Here is a 25,112-nt window from a genome sequence, read left to right on the forward strand (position 1 = left end):
ACTGCACACAGCCAAGAGAGCAGAGCTGCGTCCAAAAGTGGATTAAAGTGCATTAATCCACTAAACTATAAAGTTCATCACACAAAACTCAGCGTTTCTCAGGTTGTGCTGAACAAAACTCAGGAGACTCAGCAGCACAAATATTCCTGTTCTCTATTTCTCTGTTTAGAGTCTTCAGGTTAGGCTAACGCACTGATGCTAACAATGTATATGTGGGGAGAAAAGTCAATGTGCAGTAAAAGCTGCAAAATATATTAAGTCTTCTCATAATCTGAGAGAAACAAGCTCTGTAATAAATGTTTCTGTGTGATTACATCTGTAAAAATGCCTTTTATTATATTGTATTTAATATTATTGTTGATATTTGCATATTATTGTATAATTATTAATCATCTATTTATAATTTTCTGTACTGCTTTGGCAATATAGGTTTCTGATCTGTCAATAAAGCTTATTTGAATTTGACAGAGAGAGCAGTAAGGTCACACACAAGATGAGCTCCTGAAATATCTTCAACTTTCTGATGAAAAAACGAAACAGAGGAAAACCGACAACCTGTGAAAATCAACATAAAGGTGCAGGATTTGAAAAGAAGACAAATAGCAACAAAATATCTACTATATCACCAAAAAAGAAGATCTCAGCACATCTAAACCGCAGAGACAGCAGGGAACAAACCAACCAACCCTGCTAGCCTGACACAAAACCTGAAGGAGATGCAGGAAAAGAGACAGAAGACAAAGACACTTCATCTGTAACACTGAAAGAAGTAAAACAAATCTGTTTTTAAATAACTTAAATGCCTAAAACATCATAAAATTAGCTAGCTTTGTGATTCTGGCAGTTGAAGCAGAGTGTGTTACCATGGAGACGGAGACACTAGAGAGGTAGATACCCTGCTAACTGTAGCAGCACCAGAGCCAAGAAAAAACACAAAGAGGCAACACTCTTGTCCAATGTAGAACAAAAAGATCAAAAACAATGTTCTCTTTCATACGGACAACATCAGCACATGGAAGCAGGTCATTTGTAATAACTATACACACATTGGTCGTGGTGGCTGTTTAACTGTGTGTCTGTCAGGCCCTCCACTTCTGCCTCCTCCTCCACCTCGCCTGCTGTGTGTCTCTCCCTCTCTCCTTGTCTGTGCTTAATTACAGGAGTGGAGACAGGTGTGCGGGAGTCAGGCAACCAGCTGCCATCCATCATTACATCGTGCATAAATATCTGGTTCATCTCCAGATGGTAGACCCTGTATCACAGTCAGTCACGCTTCTAGCCCTCCAAGCCTACCAATCAATATTAGCATTGCTAACATCTTTTTCTCTGTGCCTACAATTTTGCCTTCGCCTGACTTCGGCGCTTGTCTCCAGCCTTCCCGCCTCGCCTGCGTGGCACACTCCCTGCTCTCGGGGACTCCCTCTGCCCAGCTACCAGCCCGAGTCCCAGCTACCACCTTGAAATAAACTGACTTCCAGAACTACTCACTGCCTCCTGCCTCAGTGTCCTGCACTTGGGTTCACTAGCCTAGCCCCAACACCGTCAGGATGAATCTCTAGACACAGACAACCCTCTGCTGATACGGGGAAATGAGATGAGCCCCAATTCCTTTGAGGAACTCTTCCTCAAGATGAAGGCAGAAGCTGAGAGAGACCGACACAGTACCAACAGCAGCACTACAGGAGACACAACATCATAACAGGAAGAGGAGGATAACAAAATAGTCCCAGAGGTCACAGAGCCAGACCTGAAGCCAACAGCAATCTCTGTCTCTCTCACCCCCCAAATTCAAAAACTCGTCTCTCTCGCAACTTTTCTTAAAGCAAACAATGAGCACTTATAGTGACTTATAAGCAGCTTGTAATGTATTATATCTGCCTATTCCTCAGGAATTACATTACTTCACTTAAAGCATCCAATGACCAGTTAGAGTCACTTATAACCACATTTTAATGCATTATAACAGTGATTATTGATGCATTATAAAATGATTATAATGTATTACAACTATGAGAATTATAATACACTATGATCCTTGTAAAACATGTCAGTGAGTGACCAGCAGTTATGAAGTATTATGATTCCTGACCTTATAAGTCATTATAAAATGCTTTATAATGTGTTATGATTATTGTTATAAAGCATTATGAATATTTATGAGTGTTTATAACTATAATTATACAGTGCTAGAAGCAGATTATAACACATTATAAGTATGTTTATAATGCATTATAGACATGGGCTTCATAGAAAGTGTTACCATAAACATTTCTCAACTAAATTGTCTCTTTTCCTTTTTTTGTATATGTACATTTCAAATGAATGCACATATCAGGCCTTTTACATGTTATAGTACATACACATTAGCTTTTAAGTCCACTTCAAATAAGCACAAACTGCCTTACGTGCTTTCCCAGCGCTACAACAGCAGCTTAGCATGTAGCACTTAGCCTAGCTTCTAGGCTGCAATTAAGCTTACAGTGGTTAGCGACTAAAAAGCTGCATCAGCTATATTCTCATCACATCAAACAAACATTATATCCTGACTGGCTTTTTGCTTCACCATACCTTTCAAGGTAAACTAACACACCATTAAATGATTTTGGAACAAAACCTTAATGCTAACCAGCTAACCTCGGGTGGCTAACTCACCAGGATAATCCATTAATTTGGAGGGAAACGCCCGCCAGAGTCCCGAAGATTCTTTTTCCACAGCCGCTCTTCAGCTTAGCAGTTTTCTCTCTCTGGCAACACGCCAGCTCCACTCGGTTTCAATTTATTTAAATCTGACATTAAAACGCCTTATTTTACTCTTTCCAAACTAACTCATTTTAGCCAAACACCCGTCTGAGTAGCTGCGCTGCGGTAACTGAAGAGAGACTAGCAGCTACCGCTAGCAGCTACCGCTAGCAGCTACCGCTAGCAGCTACCGCTAGCAGCTACCGCTAGCAGCTACCGCTAGCAGCTACCGCTAGCAGCTACCGCTAGCAGCTACCGCTAGCAGCTACCGCTAGCAGCTACCGCTAGCAGCTACCGCTAGCAGCTACCGCTAGCAGCTACCGCTAGCAGCTACCGCTAGCAGCTACCGCTAGCAGCTACCGCTAGCAGCTACCGCTAGCAGCTACCGCTAGCAGCTACCGCTAGCAGCTACCGCTAGCAGCTACCGCTAGCAGCTACCGCTAGCAGCTACCGCTAGCAGCTACCGCTAGCAGCTACCGCTAGCAGCTACCGCTAGCCAGGCTATGAGGCGTTTAGGGAACATCAGTAAATTGTAGCATCTACCGATAGCCTTAGTGTGAGGCGTTTAGCGAACATTGTTAAATTATAGCATCTACCACTAACCTGCGTGCAAGGCGTTAAGGGGACATCGGTAAATTGTAGTGTGTACCGATAGCCTGCGCATGAAATGTTTAGGGAACATCTGCAAATTGTAGCGTCTACTGATAGTCTGCATCAAGAGACAGTCCACTGAAATCATATTTTTCTCTTTTAAATCATTTAGCAGTGACTTTTACAGTGGTTTACTTTCAGTATCAGGTTTAGTTATAATTCCAATCAGTTTCCACTATATATTAACACTGTTTACTACAAAGAACAATATAGTCTTAGGACTTGAAAGTTCACTAACATTGTTCAAATGGTCTGGAAAGGATGCAAAAACTCAATCACATATTCCTTCACACGCACATTTGTCCAGTTCTGTCAAAATCATCTGCCTTGAAATGACAGCTAAGGAGAAGTGTAGTGCCATTTGGCTCAAAATCCTTCCATCTGACAGCTATGGCCAAGCTAAGGCTGGGCGATGTAACCAAAATCTCATATCCCGATATAGGTAATTTCATATTCTGATAATGATAGCTATCCCGATGTAACATATTTTAATTCAGTGAATAAATAGTTGGTCCGTTGTGTGTGTGTGTGCAGCACAGCAAAGGAGAGACAAACAGCGGTGGAGAGTTGATGACAACTAAACTTGTTACATTACTGTAAGTGCAATAAAAGCTTTGTGAGTAAAAAGCCAAGAAGTGTAATTTATCAATGTAATCCGTGCAAAAGATTCATGTGATTTCAATCACAGCGAAATAAATGATAGAGCATAATATGAAGAGATCACATCGTCACATGATATAGATCGTCATATCACACAGCCCTAGCCCAAACTGTCTTTAGTCCAGGATTTCTGGGGAACCTTTGACAAAAACAAGGCCATCTCAAGATGACTGAATTATGCAGCCAGTGCATTAAACTAGTAGCATAAATATGACTTACTAGATCTAGCTAATTTAGGCTAATGTTAGCTAATGTGTATAATCTCATGAGCACAAACACATTCCAGCTGATCATTTTCTTAAAGTAAATTATACAAATAATGAGTTCACTGTTAAGCCTGCAGTGCTGAACTTTTACATATAAATGAACGTAAATCTCATGTCGAGTGTGACATTCCCACGTTAGCTGTTTGACCATTAATCATGTGGCTCTTCTTGACTTTCCAAATGTTAATGGACCAAATGGATCAAATTCTGATAGTGAAACAAGTCATTTCATTGTGATACTCAAAACAATGTATCCACTGTTTAACAGTTGCAACATTAGGTTATGGCCAGTATGTACTGCATGTGAGTAGTTTAGGGAACATCGGTAAATTGATGCCTTTTTAAAGACATCAGAGTGTTATTTAAGGTGTAAAAAAGTAACAACACAAATGCTGTGTTTTTGTGTCAGAAACTTTGTAAAAGTTACTCCCCCTCTTCTTTAATTTATTTGTTGATGTATTGTCTCAAAATATAAAAAGTGACATTTAACTTGTTGAGTGGTGTGAAGACATTGTTATCAGGCCTCAATAATCAGGCAAGGAATGAGACTTTTAAAATGGGCAATTAGTAACTTGATTCCTGATTATGAAGTTTATTTCTCTGTAATTAGTAATTTATGGTGCCTACAATTTAAAAAAAAAAAAGACATTTAGGAAATTTAGTACAAAGTTGGACTGATCTGCTAAAATTATAAATAAATTGGTCAGAATGTAAATGGTTTAAAAATTTACTTCATTTTACTGACCTGCAGAAGTTAGACAGAAACTAGTTGGAAATTAAGCTGCAACAACTCACATACTTACCATGAAATTACCATGAAATTCAAGGTAAATGTTGGGATAATTTGTTGGCTAATTTCAAAGAAATTTTAAATAAGTTACTTGGTAATTATCACCTAATTACCATGAAGTTTTCAGAGCTGTAAAATGAAGTGTTACCAAAACCTGTAAAATCATCTGTGGTATTAAAAAAATCAACAACATAAACAAAAGAAAACAATATAATCTGAATGAAAAGTAATTCTCTACTGCTGAAATTTAGTAAAAACTGGTTTGACAAATCATATCAGCAGAGACAATTCTACACAGGTTTAATGTTTATCCTCTAATATCATTCAGATTTTAAATGTTCATCGGATGAACAGGTTGGTGAATCCTCACCTGAGATTTTCCAGTGTACAGTGTGGACTCTCCAATCCAGCAGACAGCTTTTTCATTCCTGAATCCTGCAGATTGTTGTTACTGAGGACAAGCTCTCTCAGACTAGAGGACTGGGAGCTGAGAACTGAGGACAGAGCTGCACAGCTTCTCTCTGAGAGGTTACAGTCACTCAGCCTGAAGAGGAGATAAAAAGGAAAAAAAGTAAGAAGTTCTTTATTTTTCTCTCCTGTTAAAAAGATAGCAGAATATTTAAATAATGATGAATAAATTCAACTATATGTGTACTTACAGAGCTTTATTGGAGGCTTTGACCACTGGCAGCAGCCTCAGAAGAGCCTCCTCTGAAGCAGAGTATTTCTTCAGGTCAAACACATCCAGATCTTTTTCTGATGACAGTAAGATGAAGACCAGAGCTGACCACTGAGCAGGAGACAGTTTATCTGTGGAGAGACTTCCTGATCTCAGGTACTGTTGGATCTCCTCCACTAGAGAACGATCATTCAGTTCATTCAGACAGTGGAACAGATTGATGCTTCTCTCTGCAGACAGATTCTCACTGATCTTCTTCTTGATGTACTCAATTGTTTCCTGATTGGTCTGTGACCTACTTCCTGTCTGTGTCAGCAGGCCTCGTAGGAGAGTCTGATTAGTTTGCAGAGAAAGACCCAGGAGGAAGCGGAGGAACAAGTCCAGGTGTCCATTTGGACTCTTCAAGACCTCATCCACAGCTCTCTGGTAAAAATGTGTTGATTTGTCTCCAGACCACCAGAAGGTAATCCATTTAGACCACCAGGATGTTGTTTGTTCTGCCAGCAGATTGACTCCAGAGATGATGAATCTCAGATGGACATGAAGAGCAGCCAGAAACTCCTGAACACTCAGATGGATGAAGCAGAATACCGTTTCTTTAAACATCCCACAGTCCTCCTCTTTAAAGATCTGTGTGAACACTCCTGAGTACACTGAGGCTGCTTTGATATCAATGCCACACTCTGTCAGGTCTGATTCATAGAAGATCAGGTTGCCTTTCTGCAGCTGCTCAAAAGCCAGTTTTCCCAGAGACTCAATCATCTTCCTGCTCTCTGGACTCCAGTGTGGATCTGTCTCAGCTCGTCCATTATACTTGATGTTCTTCACTTTAGACTGAAGCACCACGAGACGGAGGTACAGCTCCGTCAGACTCGCAGGCAGCTCTTCACTCTCTCTGCTCTTCAGGGTCTTGGGCAGCTCTCTTTCCTCTCTGCTTTTCAACACATGCTCCAGAACTGTAGCAGTGATCCAGCAGAAGACTGGGATGTGGCACATGATGTTGAGGCTTCGTGATGTCTTGATGTGGGAGATGATGGTGCTGGCCTGCTTCTTATCACTGAATCTCTTCCTGAAGTACTCCTCCTTCTGTGGGTCAGTGAACCCTCTGACCTCTGTCACCATGCCGACACACTCAGAAGGGATCTGATTGGCTGCTGCAGGTCGTGTGGTTATCCACAGGCGAGCAGAGGGAAGCAGTTTCCCCCTGATGAGGTTTGTCAGCAGCACATCCAATGAGGTGGACTCTGTAACATCAGTCAGGATCTTAGTGTTGGCAAAGTCCAGAGGAGGTCGACATTCATCCAGACCATCAAAGATGAACACAACCTGGAACTCTTCAAACCTGCAGATTCCTGCTTCTTTGGTTTCAGTAAAGAAGTGATGAACAAGTTCCACCAAGCTGTACTTTTCCTCTTTCAGCACATTCAGCTCTCTGAAAGTGAATGGAAATGTGAACTGTATGTCCTGGTTGGCTTTGTCTTCAGCCCAGTCCAGAGTGAACTTCTGTGTTAAGACTGTTTTCCCAATGCCAGCCACTCCCTTTGTCATCACTGTTCTGATTGGTTCATCTCTTCCAGGTGAGGCTTTAAAGATGTCTTCTTGTCTGATTGCTGTTTCTGGTTTGTCTGGTTTCCTGGATGCTGTTTCAATCTGTCTGACCTCATGTTCATCATTGACCTCTGCAGTCCCTCCCTCTGTGATGTAGAGCTCTGTGTAGATCTGATTCAGGAGAGTTTGGTTTCCTGCTTTAGCAATCCCCTCAAACACACACTGGAACCTCTTCTTCAGGTTAGATTTGAGTTTGCGCTGGCACTCAGCGAGAATCTCTGAATGAATAAAGAACAATTGACAGAAATGAGAAGATGTTATAGAAAATATGAATCATAAAAACATTTACTTATAAGTGCGGTATCTATTCAGCTCATTTGGAGTTTCACTGTATTATGGGAAGATCATTTAATAATATTCAACAAGTAGAGGGTCTGTTTAATCAGAACTGCTTGTTGGATGGTTGAACAGCTTTGAAACTCTGTCACCCCGCACGTTTCCAACATCGAAGCTTTTGTTGGATTGTTATGAACCTGATGATCCAACATTCACTCCCACTTTACACAGTGATTGCTCAGGTTGGTGGAGGAGAGAAACTTCTCTCTCAGGCTTCCTTTTAAAAATTCATTGCGCAGCTACTTCTGTTACTTTTCATGTGAGTGCAACACCATAAATCCCCTCCAGGAGACACTTCCTGGGAATGTTCACCTTTATCCCGAATTTAAACAGTTATCATGTCTCCCCCTCATTCTATGGAGACCTGCAACACAAAGACTGGGAACAAGGGGAAACAGCAGCCTGGTTGATGTCCAAAGGTAACATATGCTGTTTCCACTACAGGAACTCAACGTGTATCCATTGTTACTGGTTCTGCTTGTGTTTCCACTGTTCTCCCCTCACTTTGAGGATGAGTTCCTGAACCTAAATGATATTTAATCCAAGTTCAGGTTCTCTCAGAGGAAGGAATGCAACAGCTGGTTTAACGCAGGAATTAATAATACAGGACATGAGTTAAGACAAACATTGCAGGGAAGTCAGTTTCAGTGTACAGTATACTCTGCCTACTGTCACAACTCCACACAGTTGACCAATCAGGGTGTAAAGTGGATGTGATTGTTGGTTTTGGAGCAGTTCAACACAAATTGTTGGACTTCGCCCTCTAGAGGAGCTCTGACTATCCAACAAGTGCTTCAGTTGGAGCACACTGAAGCCTTAAGAACCATTCACACCTGGACTCATGGGACTCTAAGGACTGACAGGCAGATGGAATAATGACCCACATGTGGCTTAATAATGGTGAGTTCAGACAGAACACAAAGTGAATTTTTCACGCAGCGCATATCGCTGGGCTTTATGAATGTACTTCATGAACGTACAGAGAGGAGAGAGAAAAAGGAGAGAAACTGGAGGGAAATAATAGAAAGAACCAGAGTTCCTGCTGAGTTCTGAGTTCAGTCAGAGGCTGAACTAAACACAAACACACAGAGGCACACTCCCATAGACACGGTTGGTGTGTCTGTTGCTAGCTAGCTAACAGCTAATGTACAGCTGGTATTTAGGCTGTTGGGCCAAATAAACACAATTGATCCAGCAGTAAATCTTGTGCGAGTAACACAAAGTGAAAATTGGCTTTGTGTTGTGTCTGAACACAGCTTTAAGGTGTAAACAGCCCTGCAGAGGTTAAACACCTGTGACTTCCCACCAGTCAGTCAGAAATAAAGAAGACTTTTAGATGAGAGGAGAAACACCTTGAAGAATCTAAAACAAGTCCACCGACTGTTGACTGAGCACCTCTAAATATCTTTGTAATATCACATTTTTAATCTTTCCATGACTTACCTGAAGGATCTGAGATGGTGTTTGACAAACGTTTCACTCGATCCTTCTGATTGATCTTCCCCAAAATCATTCTGGTCACTTTAATAGCATCTTCACAGTAGTTCTCGACCATCTGATCCACTGTTTCAAATCTGTTTGCTTTCTCCAGTCGACTCTTTGGGATTGCTTCAAAGTCTTCAAGACCCCCCCGCTGATACAGGTGCCACTTGAATCTTTTAAAGTCCTCAGATCCCAAATCCTCCAAACACTCCAAGAGGACCTCTGTAGGTGTTGCTATCTTTTGTCCTGCTAAGATCTGAAAGGTACGACAAAAATTTGTATTTGATTAACAATTAAACAGTTAACTTACTGGATTAGCAACACTGAAGTATTGATTGATATTATTAAAAATAGAACTGGAAAAGCAGGTTACCCAACCTATTTCCTGACAAAGCACAATACAACTATTAATGAAATGGATTTAGCTGCACATGAATTTAATGATTTTTTGTTAATATTGGACCTAATTTAGCTCAAGGGGATTATTAAGCCTAGCAGTAAAGATGACGTGGAAAACTGTTAATGTAAATAAACAATCCATGTTAATAAGGGGAACAGATGAAATGATTGACATTGTTAAACATTTAAGAGTAAGAAGTCTACAGACTGGGATGGAATTGACTGACTATGGTTAAATATTATTGAGTGTGTGGTGAAACCACTGACACATATTGTCATTGTCCTGTCACAGTCCTGTCTGGTCTCATTGTGTTTTCTGGGTTTTGATTGTCTGTTTGCTCTGTGTGTCCCTCCTGTGTTCCTGTACTCCTCCCCAGCCTGCTTTTCCCTCCACACCTGTCCTGCATCAGCCTCGTCAGCCCTGCCCTGTTCCATTTCTTCTCCCAGCCAATCGGCTCCCTTCCTGTTCTCCTGCCTAGTCACCTGTTCCCTGTTCCCTCGTTAGTTCTGTCTGTATTTAAGTCCAGTTTTCAGTTCAGTCTTTGTTGAATAGTCTGTTCATTCTGCCTGTTCCTGAGCTACAGTTGTTGTTAAGTTTCAATAAATATCTGTGCTTCAGATCCTGTCTGCCTGCCGTCTCTTGTACTTGGATCCACCTGCCTTCACTCCATCATGACAGAACGATTCAAACAATAATGGACCCAGCGGATCAATTGTTTTCTCAGGAACTATGTGAGATAACTTATAACCTTTTGTGTCTTTGAAATGACTGGAAATATGCATCCAGTAGTGAGGACAGAGAGGCAGCCTTATCATTGGCACACCGGGCAGTGTCTTCAAAGTCTTGGTTGAGGAAATTGCTACCTGGGTGGGCAGAGGACTTTATTAACACTCGTGCATCCCAGCCTGCACCTCAGTCAGCTAACCTCCAAGATGCTAGTCTTCAGCCTGCACTCCAGTCTTTTCCATATACATGTGCTGGCTTGGTTTGACGCGGTGCATCAGCCCAGTGCTGCTGGGATTTGCATCTTCATTACAACAGGGCTACCTGCTTGAAGGTGTCTTTAAAGACCACTTTACTGATTTTCAACCATATCTCCATCTATCTGAATTAGGGTTGTAGTGTGAAAAACAGTTGTTTTTAATGTTCTGTGTCTCTGGGAAGCAGCTTCAAAATCTGTTGTTCTTCCAGGAACCAGTGACATCATTGGTTCTTGAAGAACTACAGCATATTTTCTGTAGGACAATAACAATTGCCACAAATGGTTTAATAACATCTGTGTGGGCTGAGAGGAGGAGCTGGACCATGATTATTTAATGTCTTATTGGTGTCTTGATGGTTAATCTTTTTTCTTGTCTCATTAAAAATATATTATGTGAATAAATCTTTTCCTATCATTCGTCTTTGATTTAAAAGATTTAATTTCAAGTAATGAACACTTCTGTTTATAGTTGTGCTATAAATACTCTGCTTGGTGTGAATTACTTGTAAGCTATATGTACATACAGTATGTATGTGTGTATAATTGCTGAATTTAATGCATCAGATGGTATTTTGTAAGTGTTGGAACTTAGAAGAGAGTTTAACAAACATCCAGCAGGTGGTGGTAACGCAGCAAAATGGAAATTAAGGAGCCTTAACTGCATTATTTGGAGTTGTTGAAGCATGTTATGTTATTGTGAAGGACAGATGTTTTGCTATAATTGATGTAGACTTTGTAGACTCAGGAACAACCTGAAAGTCCTGTAAAATCAGCAGCGCGTAGTGTTTACAGCGTGAAGAGAGAGCTGCTAAAAGACCAGTGATGGTGTCTTTTATCTGACTCTGGTAAAGACAAATCTAAAGTAAATGATTAAAACGATATATGGTCAGAAAGGTAAGAAGTTCTACTTTTACACCATCAAACTAGTTGGAAACATCACATGATCATTTATAACAGTAATTAAAGCGAGGGCGTAGGTTTGGTTTAACTCTGGTAGGGACATTTGATGTTGGACGGTGTAAATAATTGTGTGTGTGTACTTGCTCTCTATCACTCTTTTCTCTTTCATAGAAACATGTTCACACACACATAAAGAGCCTGACTGCTAAATGTTTACTTTACTCAATATGCATTTACTGACTGACCTGAAACTGGACTGCATCATGATGTTTTCTCTGATCTTTACATTTTATTTTATTGATTGACTACTTAACTATAAATCTGAGACCAAAACTAACATTTAAAATGAACATATCATAGACTGTCACAATAAATGTGTAGAAACCTGTAGGTAATGTGCTGCTCTGTAACTCGCTGCTGTAGGTTTTCAAACCTCACCTGAGATTCTGTCCTTCTTTCAGTTTGTGATTTTGGGCGACTCAAGAGTTTCATGACACAGTGATGCTCAAACCTCTTTAAATGCTTTACTAATTGTATGCAGAACTAAGTTCATGTACATTAGTAAAATGTACTGTTTAAAACACACTTGAGTATTAAATGTGTCCAGTATAATAAAATGAACATTCTATAAGTGTACTTTAACTACACTATTACGCTCATAGTGTTTTAATACACTTGCTGAAAATATGTCAATATATGTAAGATACTGTTCTAGTATTTAACAGCAATTATCTTAAAAGTTCACTCAAATTTTACTAATATATTTCAGTGGTTTTTATTAAAAGTACACTATTTCCATTTAAAATAAATGTGGTAAATATACTATTGAGTATTTCATGATAGCATAAAATTAGTATACTTTCTATTTACAATAAGTACTTATATAAATGTACTTGAAACATACTCTGCAATACTTCAATGCACTTTAAATTCACTGGAGAATATTTTTTCACTTGTACTGTATAAATGGTCATGTGAGAATTGTTTTCCTTTCATATATGGTTGTGAACTCAATCTTAACTGCAGCTATTAAACATTATGTTGGTTAAAAACCTTCCAAAATAACTGCATTGTCCTGCAGTAGCAGCACCAAACTGTAAAATTTATATAAAACTGCAAAATGTCTTAAAATGATTTTGTTTGTCGTTATTTGAATCTAACATTTTTATGTTATAGATTTGTTGTTGTGAGTTGACAGAAACAAATGGAGCAGGTCAAATTTTGCAGTTATTTTGAGTATAAATTTACAGTAAATTACTGGCTACTGAGTTGCATTACTTTTACAATATATACTGTAATTATAAACAGCATACTGCTATATCACAGTAATCTAGTGGACATTTTACATTCAGTAACTCACAATACAGAACTTGAAATTATGCATTTGGACAACTGTGTTGCCTTTCAATAACAGCAAACTAACTGCAAGATAAATACACAACACATTAAATATCATTAATATTTCAGCATCCTAAAGTACATTTAAACCCACCTGAGTCGCAGGAGAGCTCGCACCGTCGTCCATCTTTAATGACCTGCAGGGGGATGAATGTATGACCAATCAGATTCAGGCGTAAAAACAGAATCAACATTTGTACTCTTAACTTGCAGTTTGCAGTTTTAACTTCACTGTCGCAACACAGCGAGGAAATTTGTGTGTTCGTCTCTCAGACTTTTTGAAACTTCACTGTTGAAAAAAAATCCTGCACAAATTTTAAAATATTTTAAAATATTTATACAGCTGCAAAACTTGATTATACATTCACAAACTATTTCACAAGCTCTAAACATTTATGATTATTATTTGATTTGATTCCATGATGCTATACTTCCTGTTACATCCCCCAAAGCATTATGGGAACTGTAGTTCCATAACTGAGAGCACAATTATTCCCTAAATCAAATGAAGACAAAGAACAAAGAATAATAATAATAGTGATAAAATGCATGAATATGAACTTTTGTTCATGTTGACATCACTAATGCTCAGACTTTAAATCCTCTGCTCTAAATGTAACATTCTTCATCTTCTCTTCACTTGAATCTCATAATGACTGACAGAGTTATTTCTCTCAGGGTCAATCTGTGTTCAGTCAGCACTTCAACATGCTGCTTGTTTCTTAGTTTTACTGCTGAACATCTGCTGAAATGACAAACATCCCTGCAGATTTTATCAGCTGTTTCCAATAAATGTTAATTAGGTGAGTTGTTCAAACTGTAAAGTGAAACCTGTCTGTTGTCTGCTGACAAAAAAGACGACATGAAAATACTTAAATATTGTTATTAGAATTGTACTAATGACTTTATTAAAATGAGTCCAAACACAAAGAGGGACAGAGAAGCAGAGTGAAGCTATTTCAACAATATTTCCAACACATGGAGGCTGTTAGCTCACTGTCATTCTTCATCCTCCCACCAGATGGAGCCAAAGTCAACAAAGCTTCAAATCTTACACATAGTGTCTGTAAGAACATTGATCAGATCATTAGTGTCTGGATCAATGATTAAAAATGACTCTGCAGGCTGATGTGTGTTGTGGGTTTGTGTTAGTTGACGACGTATCATCTCTGGTTACAGAGAGTTGAAGTGCTGGGAGTCAGCAGATATCACAAACACAAACAGCTGATACATCAGTGAGCCCACTTTTCTGCCCTTTCTGTGCTCAAACTGATTATTAAAGTCAAACTGGATGAACATGAAGCATCTGATACTAATAGTCAACAGCTGTGTGTGATAACCTGTATTTTATGCATAATGATGACAGCCTGCAGGTGCTGCAGCTCTTCTATTCTGCTTCACTGTCTTAAAAATATATGATGTTTCAAATCCATTAAAGTCATGATTTAGCCCAAGCCTGAAGGAAACTGAGATGTATTATTTTGTCCATATCTTCCAGCCCTAACTTATGGATTATGTAATAATAGTGTAAGGCAGAGAAAGCTGCCATCAGCTGCTGTACTTCTACTATCAGTCCACTAGATGGCGTCATGAAGCTGCAGTGAAGTGAAGAGCAGCACACATGATGCATGGAGGAGGATTTACATCCACTGACTCACACTGACTGAATTTCATTCATATTCAGTCAATTCAACACCAATAAACAACATGTCAATAGTTTCAGTTATCTATTAGTTCTCTTTGATGTTGTTGTCACATTAGTAGTGCACATGACACACAAACACAAATGTATTAAATGATTAGAATCAGGGCTCATTTACTTTGATATGACTTCTTTTACAGTAAATACAAAATTGTTAAACAGCAGCAGATGTTAGATCTTAACTGCTGTCAGACATTTAACAACACAGATAAAATGTCATTTGGTGTAAAGTGAAACTATTTTATAGCCTTTTTTAATTGAGTAGTTTAATTTGGATCAAATTGTGCATAAAGCCGACAGTGTTTTAATGTGGTGATGGTACACGTGAACTTCTGAGAGAAACTCAGTAGTTACAGATGAACTCTGATTACAAAGATATATGAAGCAATAAATACACACATCATCAGCTCCTGTCTAACTGCATATACTAGTAATAAGTCCTTATAAAGCAAGAACACAAGTGGACTGTATGCATGTTATTGTAGCAACATTGAACTTGATGACGTCCTCTGACTGTCCCTCCACATCAGTCAATACAATACATTTGATTTAAAGCTTCCACAGGAAACAGTAGCAGGCCTATACTGTAGTGTCTGACTTTACGCTGCTGGAAACAACCTTAAAAAAGTAGATTTAGTTTGATTTGTGAGAGCTGAAGAAAGGAAATAATCATCAGCTGTTCATTAATATTGTTTGATTCCAGTAAATCAATCATTTAACAACATATAGATTTATCTTCCAACATGAGAGTTCTCCAAACTTTCTGATGAAATAAAAACATCACACAGCAAGAAACAAACCCTGAAGTTACTAAAGAGAAAGTTCAACTATGAAACAAAGCAAACTTACAGTTAACATCCAAACTGCTGAAGACAAAGACTCTCCACTCCACGTCTGTCAGAAAAGTGTTTGCCACAGGTGAGCTGTTTCCTGGAACGAGTCAGAGCTCCACCTGTAGAGGAGGAGGGACAGGTAGGAAGACTCACAACATGATGACACTTTATGGATGTTTGTCACTCATTTATTCTTCATGTATTTGTATATTTATTGTTGTACTGATGGTTTCTCAGTGTTTAACTGTGTGCTGTTAGAATAAATAACTCATCATGACGTTCATGTGAAGAGAAGCTGAACGTTACATTTAGATTCATCAGATTTAAGACATTTAACTGACAGGTCATTGAGTTCATTGTGTTATAAAATAACTGATAAAAATTATTAATGATCTACAGACGCCTCAATAAACATGAATTATAATCCTTCATAGAGCAACTTGAGTATCAAAGTCCAGTTTCTGTATCAGGATATGATGTCAGGATTCTACGTTTATACTATAATACTACCGACCTTTGGTATGAATATAATAAAATATGGTTATTTATGATGGAGGGGGCGTCATGCATTTTCCTCCCTCTGATAAATAACCAACAGTCCCTTATTACAGGAACAATAGAGACAGAGTTCAACTTCTTATCCAAGTAATTAATTCCAGGTCAGATTAAAAACATACAGTTCTACATTCAGTGTCTGAATAATAAAGTTTCTGATAATAAATGACTAATAAATGTACATTTATTGTGTTTAAATGGAGCAGTTCTTTCAATGAAATTCCTCCTGAAATCAACAGCTGCTTTAAAACTAAACATGAATCATTTAAATAAGATTGTTTCATTAAAACCAAACTGATCACTTCTTTCCAGAAAACTTTCATGAAATTATTACATTTACATTTTTCATTCAGCAGACGCTTTTATCCAAAGCGACGTACATATGAGACTGGTTAATTAGTAGTAAATAACTGACTCATAAAACACATTTGTTGTTGCATTTCAGTCGTTGATCTACTGAAAGCTTGTTGTTTAAACTGCTTAAAATCTCTCGATAACAGCGATTTACACCTCGAACATACAACAAAGACTAAATATTACAGTTTGTGCTTTGACGTCTAAAAGCAACATGATGAACTTTCCACACAGACACGAAGGCTGAATTGCATCAATAAATAAACTTTATCTAACTATCATAGAGATAAAGTCACTCACCTCAGCAGGTGAAATAGTAAAATGATGAGTTCATTGAGTTATAAAATAACTGATAAAAATTATTACTGACCTACAGACGCCTCAATAAACATGAATTATAATCCTTCATAGAACAACCTGAGTATCAAAGTCCAGTTTCTGTATCAGGATCTGATGTCAGGATTCTACTTTTATGCTTTTATTATGAGTCAGACTGAACAGTGAGGATGAAACAGTATCAACTGTAATGTGAAGTGTTGAGTGTAATTAATACCTTTCCATGTTGGTAACCTGCAGCACCTGATGAAGACACACAGACAGGTTCATTATTATTCTTCAGTCATCAGCAAATCAAATGTGTGTTTCTACATGTAGACTCTGATTTAAAGGCAGTCAGCTGTCATTCTGACTATTTGCTGTTGGATGAACTTTGTGGCATCGAGTCATTAACAAAGACATGAGAAATCAGTGATGAAATGATGAGAGTCTTCTTCTGTTCTGGAAGTCAACACACCAACAAACAAACAGCAGCTTGATTGTGATGAAGAGGAAACATTAGAGATGGTGATGAAGAGAATTCAAACCAAACAAAGTTCCACTTACTCAACTTCTTCCCATGAACGTGGTCTCTCTGCAGCTCTCTGCTGTCTGGACCAGGTCTGTTTAGAAAAAGAGCTTTATTCATCTGAGAGCTTCATCAGTCCTCTGTGTCTGCAGGCTGCTGTCACACTGAAACACTAAACCTGGACACCAGTAAAACCATAAACCAGTGTGAACCTGCAGCTCAGAGCTCAAAGATCATCTGCTCTAATAGAACCTATGTGTAACCTACAGCCGCCTTCCTGCTCCGACTCTAACATACTGTAAAAACCTCGTCCAAAGAGACCAAATCTGAGACCAACTATACATTTAAAATGAACATATCATAGACGGTCACAATAAATGTGTAGAAACCTGTAGGTAATGTGCTGCTCTGTAACTCGCTGCTGTAGGTTTTCAAACCTCACCTGAGATTCTGTCCTTCTTTCATTCCTTCTTTTAATTAAACAACATGTCTGAGCAACAATCACAAATTAGCAAACAACACCTAACACCTGAAATTAAATATAATATCAAATGATCTTAGTTTTGTCCAGTAAAGTCGTTTCGATTTTGTGACGTTTGGAACATTTAAACTATAAACACTAACTGCTTCAGATTCTCCACCTCACTGACTCCACTAATGCTGCTGCTGCTGCTGTTAGTCAACAATGTGTACAGCTTGAAGTTGAGGGTTGCCAGATCATCAGGTCCAGTATCCTCCATATCCTGCTCTTTCACTCTTTATCATAATATCACTCTTGTTGCAGAAAACACACAAACCTGTCAACTCTGCAGAGATCTTACTGTTAATATTACGTCCAGTTAAAACAGCTGGATTGTTAGAGATCAGTAAAAATATTGATTGGGACAATCCAGCAACACCTTCCTCACCCAAATCTACATCCATGAGTTAAAGCAACATCTTAATAGAAAGTTGTGTGAAAGGTGTGGAGCACAGGACAGTGAGGTTAATCTCCTGGTGGAAGCACCATCCAGTTGTTTATTGATAGATTGGAGCACACTGACCTGTATGTCGGTGGTGTTCAGGTCCTCGGTGTCGGTGGATGAGTCCGGTGGTCTAGTTGTCCGGGTTCTTGTTTTCCTCCTCCATTACACACTTGTTGTTTATTTATTGATGTTGTCCTCCTGAACTTCCTCTGCCTGAGTAAAACCAATAAAAAGATGATAAAGAAGTGAACGTTTGTCTGTAACTGCTTCTCTAAATCCGTCTGTCTGAACTCTGTGACTCTTCGGCTCCGTTCACCTCAACGTCCTCTTTTCCCACAGTGCAGAGAAACCTCCTGACCTTTGACCTTTCTGTAAACTGTCTGCTGCCTTCATGGACTGAAGACTGTTGTAAGAGCCAAATGTCAACATAATGTTCTGTATTATTGCTGTAAATGAATAATTCTATATTCAGATCATTGTTGACTAATTGTGAATTGTTTGCTGTTAGTTGCTGATGTTTCCAGTATACTGTGGGTGTTACTGGGTCATTACTGGTAAAGTCGCCTCCTAGCGTTAGAATCTACACTGCAAAAACTCCCCTACTGGAAACGCTACTAAATATTCTTTGAACTAGTGAAATTTGATCATTTCAAGCAAGAAAATCTGCCAAAAATGACTTAAGAAGTTTTCTTGAAACGAGCATAAAAATGTAGCCGCTATCAAACATGATCTAACCTTAAAACTAGTTTTAAAATCAGATTTAAGCCTGTTTGGCTTCATATTAGAAATGAACTGTCAGAAATTCAAGTTAAAGATGCTTGAAACCAGATTATTTGTCTGTAAAGTCGCCTCAGTTTATGAGTTTATGAGTTGTGGCGTCTTAAACACTTTGAATCCACTTTTCAGACTTGTTTCTTGTCAGCTGGAGCTGAAAATAGACTGAGTACCTTACTAAGACAAATGAAGAGCAGTTACCTTGAAACAAGTCTAATAACCTGCAGTGCAGATGCTGCCTGACAGGAGTATTTGTCTTTGAGGAGAAACAATAAGGTTTAATCATCCTAAAATAAGATATTAGAACTTTCTTGAGTTTCCTTTTTTGCAGTGCAGAAGTCAGATGTAAAAAGCTGATGAGTCAGCAGTTAGTGAAGGAAGCAGGTCGTCCTGCTGTTAGTTTGGCTCCATGCAGCTTTTTGACCCTTAATTTGGACCTTTTGGAATATTTGGATTCCAGTGAGGAAGAAAAACTGATATTAGAGGAGAAATGACTCTATTATTGTATTAATACTTTGATGATTGATCCAGTGTAGAAGTGTATTCAACTGATCAATTTGCACTCTTGACCTTATCTATGACCTTTTATATGCTTGAAGCACATTGTTCTGTTTTAAGTAAAGATCGTGCACTTCAGAGGAACTAAAGAACAGGAAGCTGCACAAGACAGACATGACACCATATATGGAGTTGTTATTGATTATCCACCAGGAAACAGTGCAGATAGAGAAGTGTGATTGCACGTGAGCTGCTTTTGTTGATGGTTGTGTTGGGTGGAGGCTGAAAGTCTAAAGTGTCTGTGTGATCTGTTTAATGTGCTCCTCTCTTGCTGCAGAGCTCAGGGAGCCCGTATGCATAAGCTTTAGTGATTTATTAAAGGCAGTCGTCTCTGGTATTTAGTTTCCTTTCTCTCCCAACTAGACAAGCTGATATTTCAGCTGCAACAACAACAGTTGTTTGGATGATATATTTGTTTGTTGGACAGAAGGATTTTCCTTTGTAAGATGCATTCTTGCTGTGTAAAAGGAGGATTATTCATGTCTGCTTGGAGAGACGAGTAAAGTCAAACTATTCTTCTGACTCTGTGGATGTGTGAGTAACCCTTCAGTGTGAGATGGATGCACAGACCGATGTTAACAAATAGAAACGCCTCAAAACAACAAACTAAAGAGGCTCAAACTGAAATGACAACTGTATTTACTTTGATTCTCTCATTTGTAACTGAAGCTCTGTGAAATCCCCACATATAAACATGTATATCAATATAAGTTTAGTATAAATATAGTTTGACTGCTGTTTGAGCTCTGATTGGTCGGTTAGCAGCTACTTCCTCACACAGTTTGTTAGAAGACAGCAGCACTCCAGCAGAGTCAGCACACGAGCCTCAACAAACACTAACTGTCACATTGCACAAAACCTCATCTGGACAATCAGTCTTTTCTGTTAAAGGAGCAAAACTATGGAGCTGAAAATGCAACACAATGTTAATGTTTTCAACAGAGGTGTTAAATCATGGCTGAAAGAGAAACAACACTGCTCTCACACCTAACACCCCTGTATAGACACACCTGGAGTTTGATTTTCTTTCTTTTTAACTTTGTAAAAAAGCCTCCTGTGGACAGCTGTTGTAAATGAGCGTTTCTCTACAAACACTAAATACAGTGAACTGCTGCCTGTGCATAATTGTATGTTGCAGTTCCAATAAATAAATCAAATAAACTGAACTTAACACAGTCAACTGTAAGAAAAACACTCACACAGGAAGTAGAGACTCTGCTGCAGGTTGAGAGCGATGAGGTCACATCCCCCAGAGCATTATGGGAACCGTAGTTCCATAACTGAGAGCACAATTATTCCCTAAATCAAATGAAGACAAAGAACAAAGAATAATAATATGAGTGATAAAATCCATTAGTCTGAACTTTTGTTCATGTTGACATTACTAATGCTCAGACTTTAAATCCTCTGCTCTAAATGTAACATTCTTCATCTTCTCTTCACTTGAATCTCATAATGACTGACAGAGTTATTTCTCTCAGGGTCAATCTGTGTTCAGTCAGCACTTCAACATGCTGCTTGTTTCTTAGTTTTACTGCTGAACATCTGCTGAAATGACAAACATCCCTGCAGATTTTATCAGCTGTTTCCAATAAATGTTAATTTGGTGAGTTGTTCAAACTGTAAAGTGAAACCTGTCTGTTGTCTGCTGACAAAAAAGATAAAAATACTTAAATATTGTTATTAGAATTGTACTAATGACTTTAGTAAAATGAGTCCAAACACAAAGAGGGACAGAGAAGCAGAGTTTTCAACTATATTTCCAACACATGGAGGCTGTTAGCTCACTGTCATTCTTCATCCTCCCACCAGATGGAGCCAAAGTCAACAAAGCTTCAAATCTTACACATAGTGTCTGTAAGAACATTGATCAGATCATTAGTGTCTGGATCAATGATTGAAAATGACTCTGCAGGCTGATGTGTGTTGTGGGTTTGTGTTAGTTGACGACGTATCATCTCTGGTTACAGAGAGTTGAAGTGCTGGGAGTCAGCAGATATCACAAACACAAACAGCAGATACATCAGTGAGCCCACTTTCCTGCCCTTTCTGTGCTCAAACTGATTATTAAAGTCAAACTGGATGAACATGAAGCATCTGATACTAATAGTCAACAGCTGTGTGTGATAACCTGTATTTTATGCATAATGATGACAGCCTGCAGGTGCTGCAGCTCTTCTATTCTGCTTCACTGTCTTAAAAATATATGATGTTTCAAATCCATCAAAGTCATGATTGAGCCCAAGCCTGAAGGAAACTGAGATGTATTATTTTGTCCATATCTTCCAGCCCTAACTTATGGATTATGTAATAATAGTGTGAGTCAGAGAAAGCTGCCATCAGCTGCTGTACTTCTACTATCAGTCCACTAGATGGCGTCATGAAGCTGCAGTGAAGTGAAGAGCAGCACACATGATGCGTGGAGGAGGATTTACATCCACTGACTCACACTGACTGAATTTCATTCATATTCAGTCAATTCAACACCAATAAACAACATGTCAATAGTTTCAGTTATCTATTAGTTGTCTTTGATGTTGTTGTCACATTAGTAGTGCACATGACGCACAAACACAAATGTATTAAATGATTAGAATCAGGGCTCATTTACTTTGATATGACTTCTTTTACAGTAAATACAAACTTGTTAAACAGCAGCAGATGTTAGATCTTAACTGCTGTCAGACATTTAACAACACAGATAAAATGTCATTTGGTGTAAAGTGAAACTATTTTATAGCCTTTTTTAATTGAGTAGTTTAATTTGGATCAAATTGTGCATAAAGCCGACAGTGTTTTAATGTGGTGATGGTACACGTGAACTTCTGAGAGAAACTCAGTAGTTACAGATGAACTCTGATTACAAAGATATATGAAGCAATAAATACATACATCATCAGCTCCTGTCTAACTGCATATACCAGTAATAAGTCCTTATAAAGCAAGAACACAAGTGTACTGTATGCATGTTATTGTAGTAACACTGAACTTGATGACGTCCTCTGACTGTCCCTCCACATCAGTCAATACAATACATTTGATTTAAAGCTTCCACAGGAAACAGTAGCAGGCCTATAGAGTAGTGTCTGACTTTACGCTGCTGGAAACAACCTTAAAAAAGTAAATTTAGTTTGATTTGTGAGAGCTGAAGAAAGGAAATAATCATCAGCTGTTCGTTAATATTGTTTGATTCCAGTAAATCAATCATTTAACAACATGTAGATTTATCTTCCAATATGAGAGTTCTCCAAACTTTCTGATGAAATAAAAACATCACACAGCAACAAACAAACCCTGAAGTTACTAAAGAGAAAGTTCAACCATGAAACAAAGCAAACTTACAGTTAACATCCAAACTGCTGAAGACAAAGACTCTCCACTCCACGTCTGTCAGAAAAGTGTTTGCCACAGGTGAGCTGTTTCCTGGAACGAGTCAGAGCTCCACCTGTAGAGGAGGAGGGACAGGTAGGAAGACTCACAACATGATGACACTTTATGGATGTTTGTCACTCATTTATTCTTCATGTATTTGTAGATTTATTGTTGTATTGATGGTTTCTCAGTGTTTAACTGTGTGCTGTTAGAAAAAATAACTCATCATGACGTTCATGTGAAGAGAAGCTGAACGTTACATTTAGATTCATGAGATTTAAGACATTTAACTGAAAGGTCATTGAGTTCATTGAGTTATAAAATAACTGATTAAAATTATTACCGACCTACAGACGCCTCAATAAACATGAATTATAATCCTTCATAAAGCAACTTGAGTATCAAAGTCCAGTTTCTGTATCAGGATATGATGTAAGGATTCTACATTTTATACTATAATACTACCGACCTTTGGTATGAATATAATAAAATATGGTTATTTATGGTGGAGGGGGCGTCATGCATTTTCCTCCCTCTGATAAATAACCAACAGTCCCTTATTACAGGAACAATAGAGACAGAGTTCAACTTCTTATCCAAGTAATTAATTCCAGGTCAGATTAAAAACATACAGTTCAACATTCAGTGTCTGAATAATAAAGTTTCTGTCAGGTTGGTGCGTGGAGCAGGCGGACCCAAACGCAAGAGATGGCAGGCAGGATACGATGCAGAATATTTAATGAATTAATTCAAAAGTCACAGGAGACACTGAGACTCAGGAACAAAGGAAACTGATCATAAGCAGAACAAACACAAGACATAAACGCAGACGACTCAACAAAGACCAAACTGAAAACTGGACTATAAATACACAGGATGTGATTGCAAACTGAACACAGGTGAAACACACAAGGTAATCAACAAAGGCAGGAAAACACAGGAAGTAAAGTAATCAGACAACAGGTGACACAACACACGGGCAGACTGGGAGCTGATAAACTGGGGAAGAGCAGAGCTGGACTAACAAGGGTGATGCAGGGCAGGTGAGAGGAGAAGCACATGAACACAGGAGGAACATACAAGAGAAACAGAGAAAACCAAGAGAACAAAAACAAAGTCCAGGCAGGATGTGACAGTTTCTGATAATAAATGACTAATAAATGTACATTTATTGTGTTTAAATGGAGCAGTTCTTTCAATGAAATTCCTCCTGAAATCAACAGCTGCTTTAAAACTAAACATGAATCATTTAAATAAGATTGTTTCATTAAAACCAAACTGATCGCTTCTTTCCAGAAAACTTTCATGAAATTATTACATTTACATTTTTCATTCAGCAGACGCTTTTATCCAAAGCGACGTACATATGAGACTGGTTAATTAGTAGTAAATAACTGACTCATAAAACACATTTGTTGTTGCATTTCAGTCGTTGATCTACTGAAAGCTTGTTGTTTAAACTGCTTAAAAACTCTCGATAACAGCGATTTACACCTCGAACATACAACAAAGACTAAATATTACAGTTTGTACTTTGACGTCTAAAAGCAACATGATGAACTTTCCACACAGACACGAAGGCTGAACTGCATCAATAAATAAACTTTATCTAACTATCATAGAGATAAAGTCACTCACCTCAGCAGGTGAAATAGTAAAATTATCAGTTCGTTGAGTTATAAAATAACTGATAAAAATTATTACTGACCTACAGACGCCTTAGTAAACATGAATTATAATCCTTCATAGAACAACTTGAGTATCAAAGTCCAGTTTCTGTATCAGGATCTGATGTCAGGATTCTACGTTTATACTATAATACTACCGACCTTTGGTATGAATATATTAAAATATGGTCATTTATGGTGGAGGGAGGGTCATGCATTTTCCTCCCTCTGATAAATAACCAACAGTCCCTTATTACAGGAACAATAGAGACAGAGTTCAACTTCTTATCCAAGTTATTTAAAGGTGCACTACGTAGTTTTGAGAGAGACAACTGTTTCCATTGGCAGAGCCTGCTACTATGATGTCGTTCTTTGAATGAGTCTGTCTCATTGGATCATTAAATATCTTGTGCTCCTGCCATTGTTTTTCCCTCAACGTAGTTTATTGTCATGTATATTTTCATAAAGCACAGAATGTGAGTAGAAAAGCTTTCCAGACTTTATTTAAACATCATGGTGCTGAATCAAAGCCAACGTTTGGACTTACGCCTTCATCAGGGTCAAACAGGAATACTGGCTTCAAACCATCCTATAGGA

At 38.4% G+C, this 25,112-nt stretch overlaps 3 protein-coding genes across 4 annotated transcripts in view; 1 reads left to right on the top strand and 2 right to left on the bottom strand.

The window, feature by feature from the left end:
• LOC121891677 (NLR family CARD domain-containing protein 3-like) overlaps positions 1-25,112 on the top strand; it is a 408,525-nt gene that overhangs the window by 188,922 nt on the left and 194,491 nt on the right. The window lies entirely within an intron of this gene.
• Positions 1-25,112, bottom strand: part of LOC121891683 (NLR family CARD domain-containing protein 3-like) — a 110,603-nt gene that overhangs the window by 51,703 nt on the left and 33,788 nt on the right. The window contains exons 3-6 of the mRNA XM_042404220.1: positions 22,819-22,921; positions 17,218-17,357; positions 16,889-16,914; positions 15,443-15,545 (exon numbers count right to left, since the gene is read on the bottom strand). The gene's annotated coding sequence lies outside the window, so the exon portion shown is untranslated. The remainder of the gene's footprint in view (positions 1-15,442; positions 15,546-16,888; positions 16,915-17,217; positions 17,358-22,818; positions 22,922-25,112) is intronic.
• On the bottom strand, positions 5,762-18,300 carry LOC121892392 (NLR family CARD domain-containing protein 3-like). Its single transcript, XM_042405429.1, has 3 exons — positions 18,223-18,300; positions 9,173-9,467; positions 5,762-7,611 (listed from the first exon to the last, which is right to left on the bottom strand). The coding sequence occupies exons 2-3, from the start codon at positions 9,282-9,284 to the stop codon at positions 5,762-5,764; spliced, it is 1,962 nt and encodes a 653-aa protein (XP_042261363.1). The 5' UTR covers positions 9,285-9,467; positions 18,223-18,300.

This window comes from Thunnus maccoyii, chromosome 24 (assembly GCF_910596095.1).
Source record: "Thunnus maccoyii chromosome 24, fThuMac1.1, whole genome shotgun sequence".
Lineage (NCBI taxonomy): Eukaryota > Metazoa > Chordata > Actinopteri > Scombriformes > Scombridae > Thunnus > Thunnus maccoyii.

What these genes read in the sequence shown, in the direction of transcription:
- LOC121892392 (XM_042405429.1), bottom strand. Translation starts at nt 9,284, where the DNA reads ATGGTCGAGAACTACTGTGAAGATGCTATTAAAGTGACCAGAATGATT. An exon ending in CACCATCTCAGATCCTTCAG is followed by an intron (nt 7,612 to 9,172) that starts GTAAGTCATGGA and finishes TTATTCATTCAG; the next exon opens with AGATTCTCGCTGAGTGCCAG.